We start from the raw sequence: 15,673 nt of genomic DNA, 5'->3' as shown, positions 1-15,673 counted from the left end.
TTTAGTTTTATTTTTCTGTTTATTCTTCTTTTTATTCTTTTTCGTGGTCCCTTTTTCTCTTTTCCTTCTGTAACAGGACGAATTCGCAAAATTCAGATTTTGGAATAATTCAGAATTAGAGTACTTTACCTTAAGGCCGTCTTCAGACTAGAGGTTCTAGAAGGTCCAGTTCTGGAAGGTGTAAAAATCTTTAAAACAATCAATTATTTTGGTTCTATAGAATTCAATAGATTATTTGGGTTTTATAATACAATTCTAAGTCAAAATTTTATAAAAAATCTTGATTGATAAGAAGTTAGAGAAGTTAAGCCATTTGGCTAAGCCTTAGGTCTGAAGCCCGTATAAGTCTATCAATTCCGAAGCCTGATTGACCGCGTAACACAAACACACTACAAAAATATTTAGTTTAATTTAAATATTTATTTTTTTTAATATTGGACAGAGATATTATTTATAGAATAAGACGGAGCGGGGTTAAGTAACATAAATAATAAGGGTTGTCTGACTGGAAATTTAGACGTGTTCACGAATATCTCGAAATCCTAATTTAAAATCAATTTTAATGGTTTTTCGAAAAGCAAGCAATGTTTTTCCATTTAATATAAAATTTCAAGTCTTTTTTTTTAAATCTGTGTTAGGGTAAGTGTGCCAAATTCCGGCCAGCTTTCAATTCCGGCCACCTTTTTTGTTCCTCGAATTTCCATGAATTTTTAGTTTTTACATACTGTAGAGATTATACAATGCAAAAGAATGACAAAAAATGTAGCTTCGACAAACGAGATGACGTGAAAAAGACATTGAAAAAATCCCTAAGGGCAAAGAACTATGAGAATGAAGGTGGCCGAAATAGGGAACCAAAGCTATGTCCACATTTTTATTAATTTTAAAATGTATTGAGAATGATTTTAAAGTAAATAAAGACGATAAATGGTTTACGAGGTTTCAAGCAACACTCCTTAAGAAGAAGGAATAAAAACTACTTTGGCGCTTGCATACAACTGTGCCGAAATTTGGCACACTTACCCTATAAGAAATTAGAGAAATTAGACCGTATTAAGTACGAAAATAATTAGTAATCTTCTTTCATTGAAGATTGTGATTTAGCACATTTCAAAAGATTTATGGTATCTTTCCTTAGATCTTATGTTTAGGCAAATACTTTAATTGTTTGGTCACTATAAATCCTAAAAGATGAATTTTAAGGTAAATTTGAATTTATAAAAAGAATTTTATTTTCATTCTCATTATAATTTTTTGTTCACTTTCAAGCGGCAATCGCAGTGTCTTGTCATGATTTTCAACCTTTAAGATAATACGGCAGCAGTATCATCGGTTCTGTAAGGGAAGCGCTGGAAGGATTGATACATACTAAAGGTATCATACTAAAGGATTGATACTAAAGGATTGTCATTTCAAAATAAAAATATTTTTAGAAAATTATTCGACGCTTTTAGTGAATTATTTCTCGACTGCAATAAATCTCGAAAACACAATTCGTAAAACTAGCGAATGATGGTTCGATTTATAGTATCGATCATTTCAGCGCCTTGAACAGCGCTTCCTTTCTGATTTTTGGATTTAAGATTAAATTTAGACTTAATAAAAATTATACAATTCCATCCTTTTCACTTACTTTTGTAGACATTGACAAAGACAAAATTAAATGAATTTTGAATTCTCAAAAATTGTCGTACGATTATATTTGTTTTGTAAATATATTTTAGAATGTGCGTACGTGATTAAGCAAAACGTCCAGAACTACTTTTCTCTGCTCTCTCAGAATTGTGAAAAACATGTTTACAGAACAAAATTAATAGTATTTTGTTAATAAAGAGTCTTACCATCCTAAGTAGATATTTTGAATTTTCAATTCATTTTCCCTTTGTAACTTTTACATAAAACGCATTGAAATACTGTGAAGTTTTTATTTGAAAATAGGAAGGGAGGTTTGTTACGTTATGACAAACCTGACTAAGTACGAAAATAGATTTTTATTGTTATCACATACCGGTGTTTTATTTACGAAACACGTGCGTAACTCATCCCTAGTCAGTGATTTTTCATTCGGTTTTCACTCAACCATCAATATTTCTTGTTTTTTTTTTATTATTTCTGTCCAGTCACAAGTCCAAATTGCGATTTATTTATATTGTTGTTTCTTTTTTTTTGTAACAGAGAAATCTATTTATATTTTTCACCCACTTTCTGTCTTTCACCGGTTTTCCAATTCAATTATGTGATCCCATTTTATCACATCGCGTAATACGTTGGAAAAATTATTTTATTTATTTCACACATAGATATTACAATAAATGCTATTTGACGACAATGAAGCACGCACAAGTACAATTATTTAACTACCTTCAATAAATATAAACAACAATTCAATTAAAGTCATTTGGTATGTCTGGAAAATAGAGAGAAACAAAATATTGGCGAAGGTGGGAAATGTTGGAGAAAAATAGCGTAGATATTTTTATCAGTTGAGCATATAATTGGCACTAAACAGTGTCAATCTGATCTTATCATAAAAATCGTATATTGCTCGGTTATATACAAAATAGACAAAGTGGGGGATATGGTGTTGATTGTATGTGCCTATCTCGTGTTTATTTTTCTCTATAATTAATTCTTTTGTTGACAGTGAAACAAGAGTGACGTTGATGAGGACATGTTAATTCATTTTCACTTGTAGAACAGCTCCATTTAGGAGTGAGATTTCGTCTTTTATCTCACTCAAGCGTGTGTCTCTGCCATAAATTTTCCAACAAAATACTCAAACTCGTTGAAGCAAACTCGCGGAAATTCATATACAAATTATTCATGAGACGATTTATGGTTGATCTTATGTTACTTTTGCACAGATCTCCGCTATTCCGTTAAATAAGTGATAGTTTTGTGCGGGCAAAAAAAAATTAAAGATCGTTTTCATTTAGATGAGATTTCCGTGGTGAATGCCCACTAAAAGAGAAAGAGCAAAGAACTTGAAGTCAAGGAGTTAGTGTCACTTTGATAAGAAATACTTTGGTCAATGGCATCAATTGGCATCGTCCTCATAAACAATCTAGCAATTTCTTTTCTTTGTACCACCCAAACATTAACTTGTATGAACAATAAAATCTCTTTTTGCGAATGTACACTGAGAGAATAAAATTTTAAGAGACAGTGTTTTAAGAAAGTGTTAAAACGTGGCTTAGATTTACACGTCAAATAAGAAAATTTGACTAAATGTAAGCTTCTACCACTTTTACTTTCTGTATAAATTCTATATTGTTTATGAGTGTATTTTTAACACCCTTACAGGTTTATAACAGGTGTAAAATCTACACTTATAGGTGTATATATCAATTACATTCTATTGAACTTTATGTAAATCTTTATAAAAATTGTTTATTACTCATTTAATTATTTTACCCTTCGAAACAGGGCGTACCTTAATTATCAATTTCTCTAAAGATCCGGAAACAAGTAGGAAAAATAACTACCGCCGTCTCTTAGCCTTGGTGACCTTCCTCCAGTGCAAAAGGGTGCCAATCACTTTCAAGACTTATGATTCTTTTAAATGTAACGTATTGCAACGAATTTAGATAGCAAAGCCCCACCTTAATAACAAGAACAAGTACACCTTGGAGGACCGATCATCCCTTAGGGAGCGGAGAAACTTTTCCATAATCTCCATTGAGTAAAAGCATTATGTTAGAATCCATAAAGGGTGGCAGTATCTGGCCCTCTGCCTTTAGTTATGGCCTCCTCGTACAATATCATAAAATGATTTCGAAAAATTTCAAAATTAAAAATGTTTGATGTATTTTAGGAACACATAACATATTTTTGAGTTTCAGAATCATTTTCTGAGAAAAATTGCGACGAGACCACAAGTAAAGACAGGCCACAACTAATGCCGCCACCCTATCTAAACTTTCTTAGATGTAGTTAGATGATGGTATAACTTCAATGTAGTATATAAAATGTCTGAAGAATGACTTCACGAAGGAATCTACAATCTGATGGTTCCATTAGCATGTAGACCATTCTATCTCTCTAGTGATAGGTATTTAGGTCATCTTCAAAGCCCTCATTGTCTAAGGGGGTGCTCCTCAGGTTGCATCCCCTTATACACGGTAAAACATTTCGGCACATATTTGTTCCAAAAACTAGCTCGTCCACGGACACCATAATTTTTGGCACAATCTTGTTCATTTTACGAGACTCAAAATGATACCCAATATTAGTAACGAATTTGTTCCAAAATGTAGCTCGTCCACGGACACCGAAAATTTTTGTAACAAATTTGTACCTTCTAAGAGGAATAAAAAGATACCCAATATTAGTAACGAATTTATTCCAAAAAATAGCTCGTCTAGTATAAAATCGTATCCCTCCTATCACACTCAGTCACCTGTCACCAACTAAGGGAGGAAGAACCCAAATTTGTAGCAATTTTCGTGCTATATGGTTTCACTTTTTTAATTCGAGATTCCCTTCCCCTCCTAATGCCAGAACTCGCATATGATTTCGTCATGCACGCGTCTGTATAAAACACTCTTAAGTTGATTTTTATTTTATGTTCCTTATGAACTTTCGCCACCGAAACCCATCTCGGCTGAAGTATAGGCCTTAACTGTAAGACGAAATCACTTACACGAATTTGTTCCCGACAATAGGAACAAAAAAATTCCCCATATGAGTAACAATTTCGTTCCAAAAATTACCTCGTCCACGGACACCGAAAATTTTTGGAACAAATTTGTTACAGATGTAGGAATAATATTGTTATAAAAAATATGTACCAATTTGTTCCTGACAGTGGGAACAAAACAGCCGAGTGCAACAAATTCTGTTCCAAATTTCAGGAACAAATTTGTATAAAATGAAATCAACTTAAATTTGTAGACATTCCACTGTATCAAAACGGTTCCAAAAGAAAATTCTAACAGAATTGTAACTGCATTTCATAACAAAACTATAAAGAAAACTTTTTGGAACAAAAAATATCTTTTCTAGGTGCAAATCGATTCCAAAAAAATTTGTTCCAAGGAAAACTTATTCCAATATTTTGGTAAGTGTCCAAATTTTTTTACCGTGTAGAAGAGAGTTTCTAGACTTTCAATGAACCCCAAGGTGCCTCACTTGACCGAAAGCTCTCATGGCAGGCTGATGCAACCTGATTTGTGAAATTCTAGAGATTTCATTCACTGAAACAAAGGGTGCGCGCAGGTTTGGTAAGGATTGACACGGCTATTGCAACTCTAGGAGCTTCTTCATTCACACAGTAGGCGCCTCACCATGAACTGTGATTGGTACCACAGTCGAAAATTACGCCTGGGTCATAAAGGGGTAAATATTAGCCCCTCTACTGCTCTATCTATTTCACAAACATTGAGTCTCTTGTCACTTAAACGCATATGCGTAGCCTTCCCGAAGTATAGGCTTTAAGTGTAAAATAATTTACTACCCCTAACCAATTGAGAGGCAAATTCGTCACGGTATTCATTAATATTTTACTGCTCGAACTTTGCAGAGAGTGTAGTGTTATCCTTCGATTTTGTACTGTTTATGCTTCAAAAATTGACTAGAATTTGGTGTTAAAAGAAATCTCAAATCATTCATAATTTACCCCCAAATTTTTCTCAGTGTACTTTTTGCAAATAGAACGAGTGACCTCACCGTCGTTCCTTGTCTTATTTAACAATCCGCCTAACAGTATTTTAATGGCATATTTATGAAATGTATGGCAAAAACATCCACCAAATCTCACCTATCGGCCAAATAGAACTTCTGGCGGTAAGACTTATTGGGAATGGGGCAAAAACAAATCTCAAAAGAGATACTTTCAAAAGAACTTTCTGACGACGCAGAGTCAGAAAGAGTTCACAATTGAGCACAAATCTCATATCCGAGGTGAAGTCATGCCAATGAATGCAAAGAGAAGGTGGACTTTGGCTGGAAAGAAGCCACATCTTATTCATAAACTTGACTAAAAAAAAAAAGGCCACAGTCTCCAAAAATGATCAGTGGACTCTCGTGAGTAGACTTTTTTCAGTACCAGCACTTTGTGAGCTAGAATGAGAACCCCAAAATTATTAAGGAGACTCCAGCTATTTGGTCTGAGAACAGCACTCAAGTTGAGGTTCGACAAAAAAAAAGTGCCAAGAACACCAAAAATCTGTCTGATTCAGCGCTCTTTTATTCTTTTTACCATCCACTTTTGGTCTCTCCTCCGTGAAAATGATGACTCCAACGCTAAGTCATGTTGAAGAAGCATATAGGCAAAAAAAAAGAACCAGCTTACAAGCCAGTCACAGTGTTTCTAATTAATCTGAGGAAGCCGCCACTTCTCGCACGAGAGAATTCACAGGTTTTTATTTTAAGAAATTTACTCCTCCTTTTGGGAAAAATCCCGTGAGAATTACGCGGAAAGTGCCAAATGACTTTTCCATGTCTAAGATCTTCCTCTATATTTGACTTTCCAAGTCATTGACTTCGTCTGACAGCGGTTTTTTGTGGATCAATGCACCATCTGTTCGAAAATGCGCACTGATATTTCAGTGGAACTCGCCAAAGTTCACTAAATTGCTCCTATAAACTGTTTATTTTCAGCCATGGAGTGATGGGCATAATCTATGCTAAATATGAAACAGATTTCAAGCATTTACAGTAGGGTGGATCTAGTTTAAAACTTCTTGCTGAATTACCGTTGATCGTTATACACATTATGAATATAAATTAAAAGAAATCCTAATAAGGGAATTTCTTGTTTTTGCGATACTTTGAGTGACAATCAACAAGGTATCCGCTGTTCAAAATTTATGTAAAGCTCTGAACTTCTCGATTGATTGCTTTAAAAAGCTTCTAAGCTGCAAAATTTTATTGAGTTTAGATATGGCTTATTGATCGACATTCTGATTGTTTCTTAGAAAGTCGTACGACTTGTCTTTGTCATTTGTTGATCGACATCACACAAAGTATAGTAAAAACTGATCATTGGTTTGTCACTTTGTTTATCGAAATGCTTGATTAAGCTGATTTTTTAGATAGACTGTTCTGAAAAGCTCTATTAAGCTGTGCATGTTTGTTGAGTTTAGGAAGGGTTTGTTGATCGACATTTCATCCAATTGTATTTCGATATGTCCTACGACAAAGTCAATCGTCTGTCCTAATAATAATTCTGTATTAGAATCATCTTTTATCGATCGATGGCAGTCGGGAGATAGTAAACATGTTCATTATTTTCTCGCTGATGAGAAATAATAATTTGAACGATAGGGGAGACTGGGGCAAAAAGTCACAAAACAGATATTTGTTTTTTATAGGAAATTTACCTCTCTACAACTTTGTGAAAGTAATTTTCCTCTATTTTGTAAGGAAATACGTTTATCGAACCGATTTCTAAAATGTAATTTTGTGATCGTTCTCAAAAATGCTGGGGCAAATAGTATCAGACGTTGGGTATTATCATATTTTGATTCGCTTCATTACGGGCTTCTGTAAATTTGAAAAAATACCTGGAGGACATATTTTCATTGAAAATTTATTCATTTACACCTTTGTAAAACACTGTTTTCTCTGCGAGAAAAGTGAGAAAACGAGGAAAGCGATTTTCCAGCTATTTTAGAAAAAACACACAAAAAACTGCAAATCGTTTGACCAATGCAAACAAAAAGCGGCGAGACATGGAAAAGACGATTCTTTTCGCCGTGAGACATCAGAAATTTGCTTCGCATCATTGTTACTTTTTGCTCTATACCTTTTGTTACTTTTTACCCCAAGTGACCATTTTTAATAAAAGGATTTCTGGAGAAAAGAATCTTTGTGAAATTCTAAAATAGATAGAGGATTTGTATTCAAAGAATCCAAATTATTTAGAAAATATTCACCAGTGCATCAATTTTGGAAAATAAGTAGGTAATAATTGTTATCTTCTGTAAGGAAAATATTTCAAAAATAGGACTAAAAATTTCGATATTTTTTATTTTCTAAATTCCTTGTTCGAATTCTAAGAAACTTACGACATTGAAGAAGATCTATGGAGGCTATTTATAGAAAAAAATTGAGCCGCTATCTTTCTTACCTCGGAAGATATTGAATTTTGAATTTTTCGATTTGTGCCCAGCCTCCCCTATTGTTTGATAAAATCGATCTATGTACATTGTAGGGATAGGACATTGTTTGAAGAAGCAGAATCTTTTAATTGAATGCATTGAGAAGCTTTAACAAGTTTGGAAATTTTGTTAAGTTTATTCAAGGATATTTATTTATCGACATTTCGTTCAATTGTCTTTCGGTGTGGCGTACGACAATGTCGGCCTAATGTCTTACGTAGCATCGAACGAACTCAGCTCAACTTTTTAGTATTAGATGGTCTAAATTGAGTTGTTAAAATTTACATAGTTTGATACAAAGTGCTGCATTTATTATTCGACATTATGGTGCTATTCCAATGAAAAAGGAACATGTTTTTTAGAACTTTACTGTTCTTGAGTGTTTCTGCTTTATCGATTTTTCTTTTGCAATAATGTCAGTCTTTTCCTTTGTTTTGGTTCTTGTTGGTGGTTTTGAAACACGACGAGGACTATGGAAAACAGTTAAGACAGAAACCAACAGAAAGCAAAGTCGATAATGTAGAAGCACTTGAGGACAGTAAAGTGCTAAAAAAATATGTACGTTTTTCATTGGAATAGCACCATTATTCCCTCAATTAAAGAGAGTAACACTTCAATATCAATGCTCTAAGTCAAACTGAGTATTTTATTTTTAGCACTGATTTTTCCAAGTGCATTAATTTAACTTCAACGTCATATAAAATATTCCACCTCACAAAATTACATATCCGTCTACGATAAGGTCAACTACATCTTTCCATTCTTTCTCTAAATATTCAAATTCATGGTATATTAAGAACTCACTTTCACAGTTCTTCTTTTTCATTTAAATTGAGATAAAAGAACCATTATAAAAGAGATATTCCCACAGAGTTTGTGACTCTGTATATGCAAATTTGCATGCGATATTTTTCACGATTTCTTCGGTGATAATTCGACTGTTCTTTGTGCAGATAGAAAAAAAAATTGTTTGTTTACCTAATGCTAAAAGAAAGATTGAGAGTGAGTGGATAAAAAAAATGGGCGTGATTTTTTTTGTGTTTAAATAATTTTTTTATAATTAAATTCTCACAATTTTCGCGTAGATTGTGCGACAAAAGTGTGAAAGTTTTTTTTTAGATTATATTTCTTTTTAATTAGGATTTTTCATTAGTTTTCATTACATCCAATTTTGTGTTGATGATGAAATTCATCAGTGTTGAACACATGTGACTCCCCTATTGATTAAGATCTTTTCTCTTTCTTTCCAGGAGCATCTCCGTGAGTGATTTTCACCTGTAACCGATTGTTACTGGCATTTTGGCGCGTTGGGGGAGACGTGTAGATATATTGGAGAAAAGAAGAAATTAACTTTGAGTGGAAATTACACAGCATTTGATGTGTACTTCAAGTAGATTTAATAGGCAATATCTCCATCAGTAATAACATCGTCATAACACGACTTGAACGATACTCAAAGTGAAAATGCTGGATCCGGACTTGGATGAGTATCTCTCAGAATATAGGCTTCAGACACCGGTTGAACCAATCAGTCACTATGCAGGTGAGTTCTTTTCTTTTTTATTTCTCCTTTGCCAAATGATCGGAAATCCATTTTCACACTGAACGGAAGTCTCGTACAATTTTCCATCTTCTCATTTTCACTGAAATGCACAACCAGCTTCGAGCAAATGTGTGCAATTTTGATGATTACCAACCATCGTGATTGACTGACTGATTGACTTCTCTTTGAGGCAAAATTTTATACTATAAACACTAACTTCCGTGGATTATCCCATGGTCATGGTAGTCAATGGGGCAGGTTAAATACAAAGACAACCTTTGTTCTATGCGCCATAAGAACAATGCTCCAACGTAGTGATACTTTCCTGAAGAGCACACACAAGCATTGAGAATCTCAGGAAAGGAAATGGCAAAAAAAGCCGCGATTGAGGGACTCAATTAAAGAAAAGCGTGCTGCAGAAAAAAAGCAAAACCTGAAGGCCTTGTCTTTGCACAAGTATCCGATACTGCTGCTAATCACTCGCCGAGGGGTTGATAACTTATTACAATGTGGACAAAGTTTACTTTCCACCTTTTTTTATTTGTGTTCTCTTAAATATTTAATAATAAACGCAAGGTTGAGGCAATTTTGCTACTTCTTTGATTTTTTTTAACGAAATAAAATATCAAATCAATGAACGAAAAAATAGCAAGTTTCGATTTTTTTGTTAATTTTATTCAATTTATGGGCCATTTCCATTGAGAAAATTCTCAAGAAACGGAAAAGAGGGTGTTTTTATGAGAAAAAGTTCAATTAGGTTGAACTTTTTCGCATAAAAGCTTAAAAATAAAAATTGGGAACAGTTTACCAGACTGTTCCTATAGTGCCATCCATTGAGTTTTATGCCCTAGACACATTTACGACTTAAGTCGAAAGATGACTTAGTAGAAAATTATGGAAATGAAGTTTAACCATTATGTCGAGTATAATTACGCTAAGCCGTCTCTCGGCTAATCCTCAGGCCTGTCAAGGTCACTATTCTGATACTTGCATGCCAGTAAATTGTCATCTGAGCGAATTTTTATTAAAAAAATTATTTTCATTTCACAGTGAAGGTGTTTTTAGATGAAATTTAAGTAAATTTGGGTTATTTGAAGATCAAAATAGTGCGTGCAGTGAGAAAATGTCCCTCTATTGGGGATATGGTATGCCCAGAACTTTAATTTACGGTAAAGGCGGGCAAAGTGTTAGAAGTGTGTGGAAAAACAGTAAGATTGCTGTTTTAAAGTGGTAATGCTTTAAATTACCCCTCATTATCTCTTTCCCTGCTTCAATTTGAGTACCAAACGATTAAAGATATCCTTTAACAGTGATTTCTTGAAGATTTCGGTAGTTTTTATGCATTTTTACCCAGAAGCAAAATCAAAACAAACAAATGTCAACGAGATGTTCGTATTTATGGGCTTTTTTGTAAGCTTTCATGTGGATTGAAAATTACAAAAACCTGAAAATTTTCTCAATAGAAATGGTCCTTTATTAAAATTTTTCGAATTAAAGTTTGAGAATTACATTTTGGGAACAGTTCATACCGCCATCTTTTGAGTTTCCTTATGATAATATCATGCCAGTAGGTTTAGCATTTGATTGAATTTCCATCAACAGATAATAAAACCTTCTAAACTTACGATGATCTTGGGGTCGGATTTGCAGTCGGGCAAAGAAAAATGCAGGTGATGTTTTCTTGCTTCAAACGACGATGTTTCGATTTAATTTTAAATCTTCATCAGGCCCTGACAATTTAATACAAATTACAATTAAAATGGAGACTAAAATGAGAGAATTATGACAATAAATAATTGATAGGATAGGGGTGCTCACAATAGGGATAGAACTAACTCACATGAGCAAACTTTTACACCTATGTCAGCATATTTAGAAAATCCACGCCAACAAGCATCAGGACACAACAGAATCACAAAAAACACAACCACTTTAACTTTATCTAGGGCGTTGTCTCCTCGCCGAAGATTTAAAGATTTAAAATTATGAAGATGAAGATTTAAAATTAAATCGAAACGTCGTCGTTTGAAGCAAGAAAACATCACCTGCATTTTTCTTTGCCCGACTGCAAATCCGACCCCAAAATTATCGTATTATCCCACAGTCGTAAATCCATCAACTTCTAAACTTAATTCAAAAGTGAGGTTTTTTCTTCTAATATTATAAGAAACAAAATATTTACTGTTAAATCTTCCAAAAGGCTTAGTCCAGACAGATATAAGCTTACGCGAAAGTTACTATTCTGCTTTGCATTATCTTCTCCAAAGCTAATACATAATTCATTTGTCACAGATTGTTGAAAAGCTTTGTAGGTCGAAGGAAAACTACAATCATTTGAATTACAGGAAGTCCTGGAATTGTGTAAATTTTCGGGACAGCAAAAACCGCGGGAAATTGGATTATGCATCCAGAAAACCCGGAGATTTTTTTTCGAACAAGTCGATCTTTAAACGAATATCGTATTGAGTAGTTAGAACACGAAGATTGAACTGTTCCAAATAAATGTATTGAGGTGCATAATCTTTAAAAGCATAATCCCGGAACCCTTTGTAGTACACGCATAGATAACTACCTCTCACAGTTTGTGTCTCGGATAGACGTTTTGTTTTTTTTATTATGTCCCTTTTAAATTTTCCATATTTTGTGTTTGGTTTTCTTTATAAATTATATTTTTAAGAATTTTGAGTGGAAGTTTTTCAAATAAATAATTTTTAAAGACGATGATTAGGTTAAAAAATGGAACAGGTAGCGTAGATACGGGGAATTTGCACTCCGAATGTAACTTCGCACCGCTACTTTTCGTAAGCTTTTATTGAATTTTAGCACTTGAGAACCAGTTTTAGATCATTCTTAAGTGCCTTTATGGTCTCTGAACCTTTCTTAAAAAGTACCTAGCAAGTTGACTCTTTTATATGGATCTATTTGAAGCCAATTTCCTAAATTGATCTCGGACTCAGCTCACAGTGCTCTGAGGAAAAAATGTATTTAAACAAAAATTTAGTATATTTATCCCTCCACACGGTAAGGTTTATAATACGAAAAAACTTCTCACTTTTTAGATATTTACCGTAACGGTCGCGAGTGCAAAAAAATTCCAATATAAATTTAAGTGGGAGTATGAGAAAGTGGCTTCAAATTTCAGGAAACTTGACAGGGGTTTGTTTCTCAAGTTCTAAAATTAAAGAGAAGCTAACGGAAAACAGAGGTGCAAAGTCACATCCCCGGAGTGCAAAGTCACCCGTATCCACGGTACAAGGAACCAAATATACGTTAGATTTATGGTGCTATTCCAGTGAAAAATGATATTTTTTTTCAGGACTCACTGTTCTCAAGTGCTTCTATATTACAATTTTTTTGCGTAGGTTCATGTCACGACTGTTTGCATCAGTCCTGGCCGTGTTCTAAAACCACCAAACAGTCGTGACAGGAACCAACAGAAAAGATGGTCGATAATGCAGAATTACTTGAGAACAGCACACTTGAGAACAGTAAAGTGATAAACAACATGTTCATTTTTCATTGGAACAGCACCATTATTGCTTAAATATGATCTTCTATTTTTCTGAACAGCAGTAAAATCATCAGGAACTTTACCGGGCGTTTTCAATAATTTTATTAAATTATTTTTGGTTAGTAAATTGCTTGGGCAATAAAAAACGAATTTGATGATCAGTTAATAATAATGATCAGTATAATGTTCTATTTTAGTCAATAATGAATACATTTACTGGATTTATCAGCGATGGTTCATGTTAAATTCTTCATTTCCCTTTTGGTAAGAATATTTAATTAATGTTATGCATTTGAAATTTATGATTTCCGTTTTGATCATCTAGTTACGTAATAAAGTTTCTAATGATCATTTTATCAATATAATGATGTAGATATCGAATTCCTTCATACTTTGAAGAAGGCTAAAAGAATTTTTGACCAGTAAAATATTTAATTTGATTAGTAAGACACATTCTGAAATAATTTTAAAATATTTCTAAGATGGTTCAAATGAAATATTTAACATTTGAAAATTGATAATTTACGATATTTACTGACCAATTTTGCCAATCAACTGCTTAATCTTCTGCAGCCTCTTTTGAGTATCAATAATGACTAAAAATCGCTTAATTTAGTATTTAGATGGTACAAAATTCTATGTTTAGTCTGTATCTTGCACAGTTGGAAACCCCAAGAAAAGCTGCAAAATTGTTAGCAATTTAACGGTGTATTAAGATGCGATAAGAAAAAGAAAAATGTGCGAAAAAGAGATACAGAAAACAATCCAGGAAATTGTTGGGATTATGAAATCCAAAGAGAGTCTTTAACCCATTCCCTTTGATGAAAAATTCTTCCTCTTTTGCACAACTGGCAATTTCCCTTTTGGCATTGCGAATCCAGATGAAATATATACTCGAGAAAAATCTTCTCAGCTTGTTTCCACCTGTTACATCAATATTACAATCAATTACTTAATAATTATATATTCACAATAGAATTTCACATGTTTTCTGAATGTCTCAATGTTTTGGAAGAGAAAAGAAATATAAAAAACTTTCATTTCCCTGTCATTTTTATTATATTTTGTGGTGTAAAATCTTTTGTGGAGCCTCTGAGTAACCAAGAGTGGAGAGAATTATGTTGCAAATGAAACAATATAGCTTGTACCAAAGTGGAAAAACATCTTAGAAAAATTTCCCACTGAAATGTTGTTGATTTTCTGTATCAACACTAAAAATTGACATGATGATGATGTAGTGGCGAGTAAAAAAGAATTACTGTGGGATGCCATAATTCTGCTGTAAATTATGTATTACATTAAAGGAAACGAAACTAACAACACGAAAGAGCACCTGAGTTCTCTCTTACCACAAGAAAAAAAAGGCCAGCAAAATTGGTGTAGATTTGGGGTAAAAAATTGCAAAGAAAAAATTCATAATTACACCATGAATCACAATATTTACTTGCGGCTTCTAATGGATGCGATATTAGTGCTGTAATGATGCGTTTTCACGTGGTTGTTAGCAATATATTCGTGAAAATATCATTAAATTGAGTATATTATATCGTGATGCAGAAAATTGGACATTGAAACTTATTTTTTCGCAATATTATCTGTACTTTGCGTCATATCGTATTTGCATTATTTATTGAGCTCGTTACATTTAAATTTGAAAAATACTGTGGTTAGGTTAGCAAAATTAGGTTATATTAGTAAGCTAGATCATTAGAGTTGAATTATGTTAGATATGATACTGTTTAGTCTTATTTATTAGGAACGCAAATGTTTATCAGTATTCATGGAAACATATTAAGAGAAAACTTTATTTTCTTAAATTTATTTACATCATATGTTGGTATAATTTTTTTCTGCAATTATTACAATGTTACCTTGATGAATTGGTTATGATGAATATTCATAACACATTGTTTATTCAAAATTACAATACGGTAATATAAATAAAGTAATCTAAATAATAAAAAAATACTTTTCTTAATGAAAACATAGTTTAATTATTAACTAGCTTGCATTAATTATTTCTTAAACGACATTCTAGAAAATAATTATTCATTTGACTTTATTGTGTTAATAATTTTATGTAAAAATCCCAGAAATCATAGTCGTAAAAAATTATACTCAAATGAAAAAAATGTGAAACAGTTTTTCTATTCAAATTCAAGGAATTGCGATATTTTTGTTTTTTTCACGAATTTATTACACTACAATAATTAGGAACTAGAGGAAAGTTTCAGGCTTCGCACACACTTTGGCTTCGAGGGCTACGTGGGTCACAAAGACTAGAAAACAAAATAATTTTCTCTAAATCCTTTTTCAACATTATAAATTTTAATTTTAATTTAAGTTCTTAAGTATATATAAATGTACAAAATTTAAACTATATTTTCTGAAATTTTCATTTAAAATTCTTTAAAATTTTGGAAAAAACATGGTTTTCCTTAAACAATATTTTTCAGATATCAGAAAACTAAATACTACCTGTTAGCTCGATGTAATTTTCTCTTACAACTTTAGAGA

General features: G+C 32.8%; 1 protein-coding gene across 2 annotated transcripts in view; it reads left to right on the top strand.

Moving 5' to 3' along the window:
- Positions 1 to 15,673, top strand: part of LOC129798191 (rho GTPase-activating protein conundrum) — a 79,078-nt gene that overhangs the window by 45,907 nt on the left and 17,498 nt on the right. For both annotated transcript variants that reach the window (XM_055841215.1, XM_055841216.1), the window contains one exon: positions 9,353 to 9,645. In XM_055841215.1, the coding sequence (XP_055697190.1) occupies positions 9,567 to 9,645 (79 nt within the window). In that variant the 5' untranslated portion in view covers positions 9,353 to 9,566. The remainder of the gene's footprint in view (positions 1 to 9,352; positions 9,646 to 15,673) is intronic.

This window comes from Phlebotomus papatasi, chromosome 1 (genome assembly GCF_024763615.1).
Source record: "Phlebotomus papatasi isolate M1 chromosome 1, Ppap_2.1, whole genome shotgun sequence".
NCBI classification, from domain to species: domain Eukaryota; kingdom Metazoa; phylum Arthropoda; class Insecta; order Diptera; family Psychodidae; genus Phlebotomus; species Phlebotomus papatasi.
Note: the sequence above shows the minus strand (reverse complement) of the source record. Positions and strands in the feature narration are given on the sequence as shown.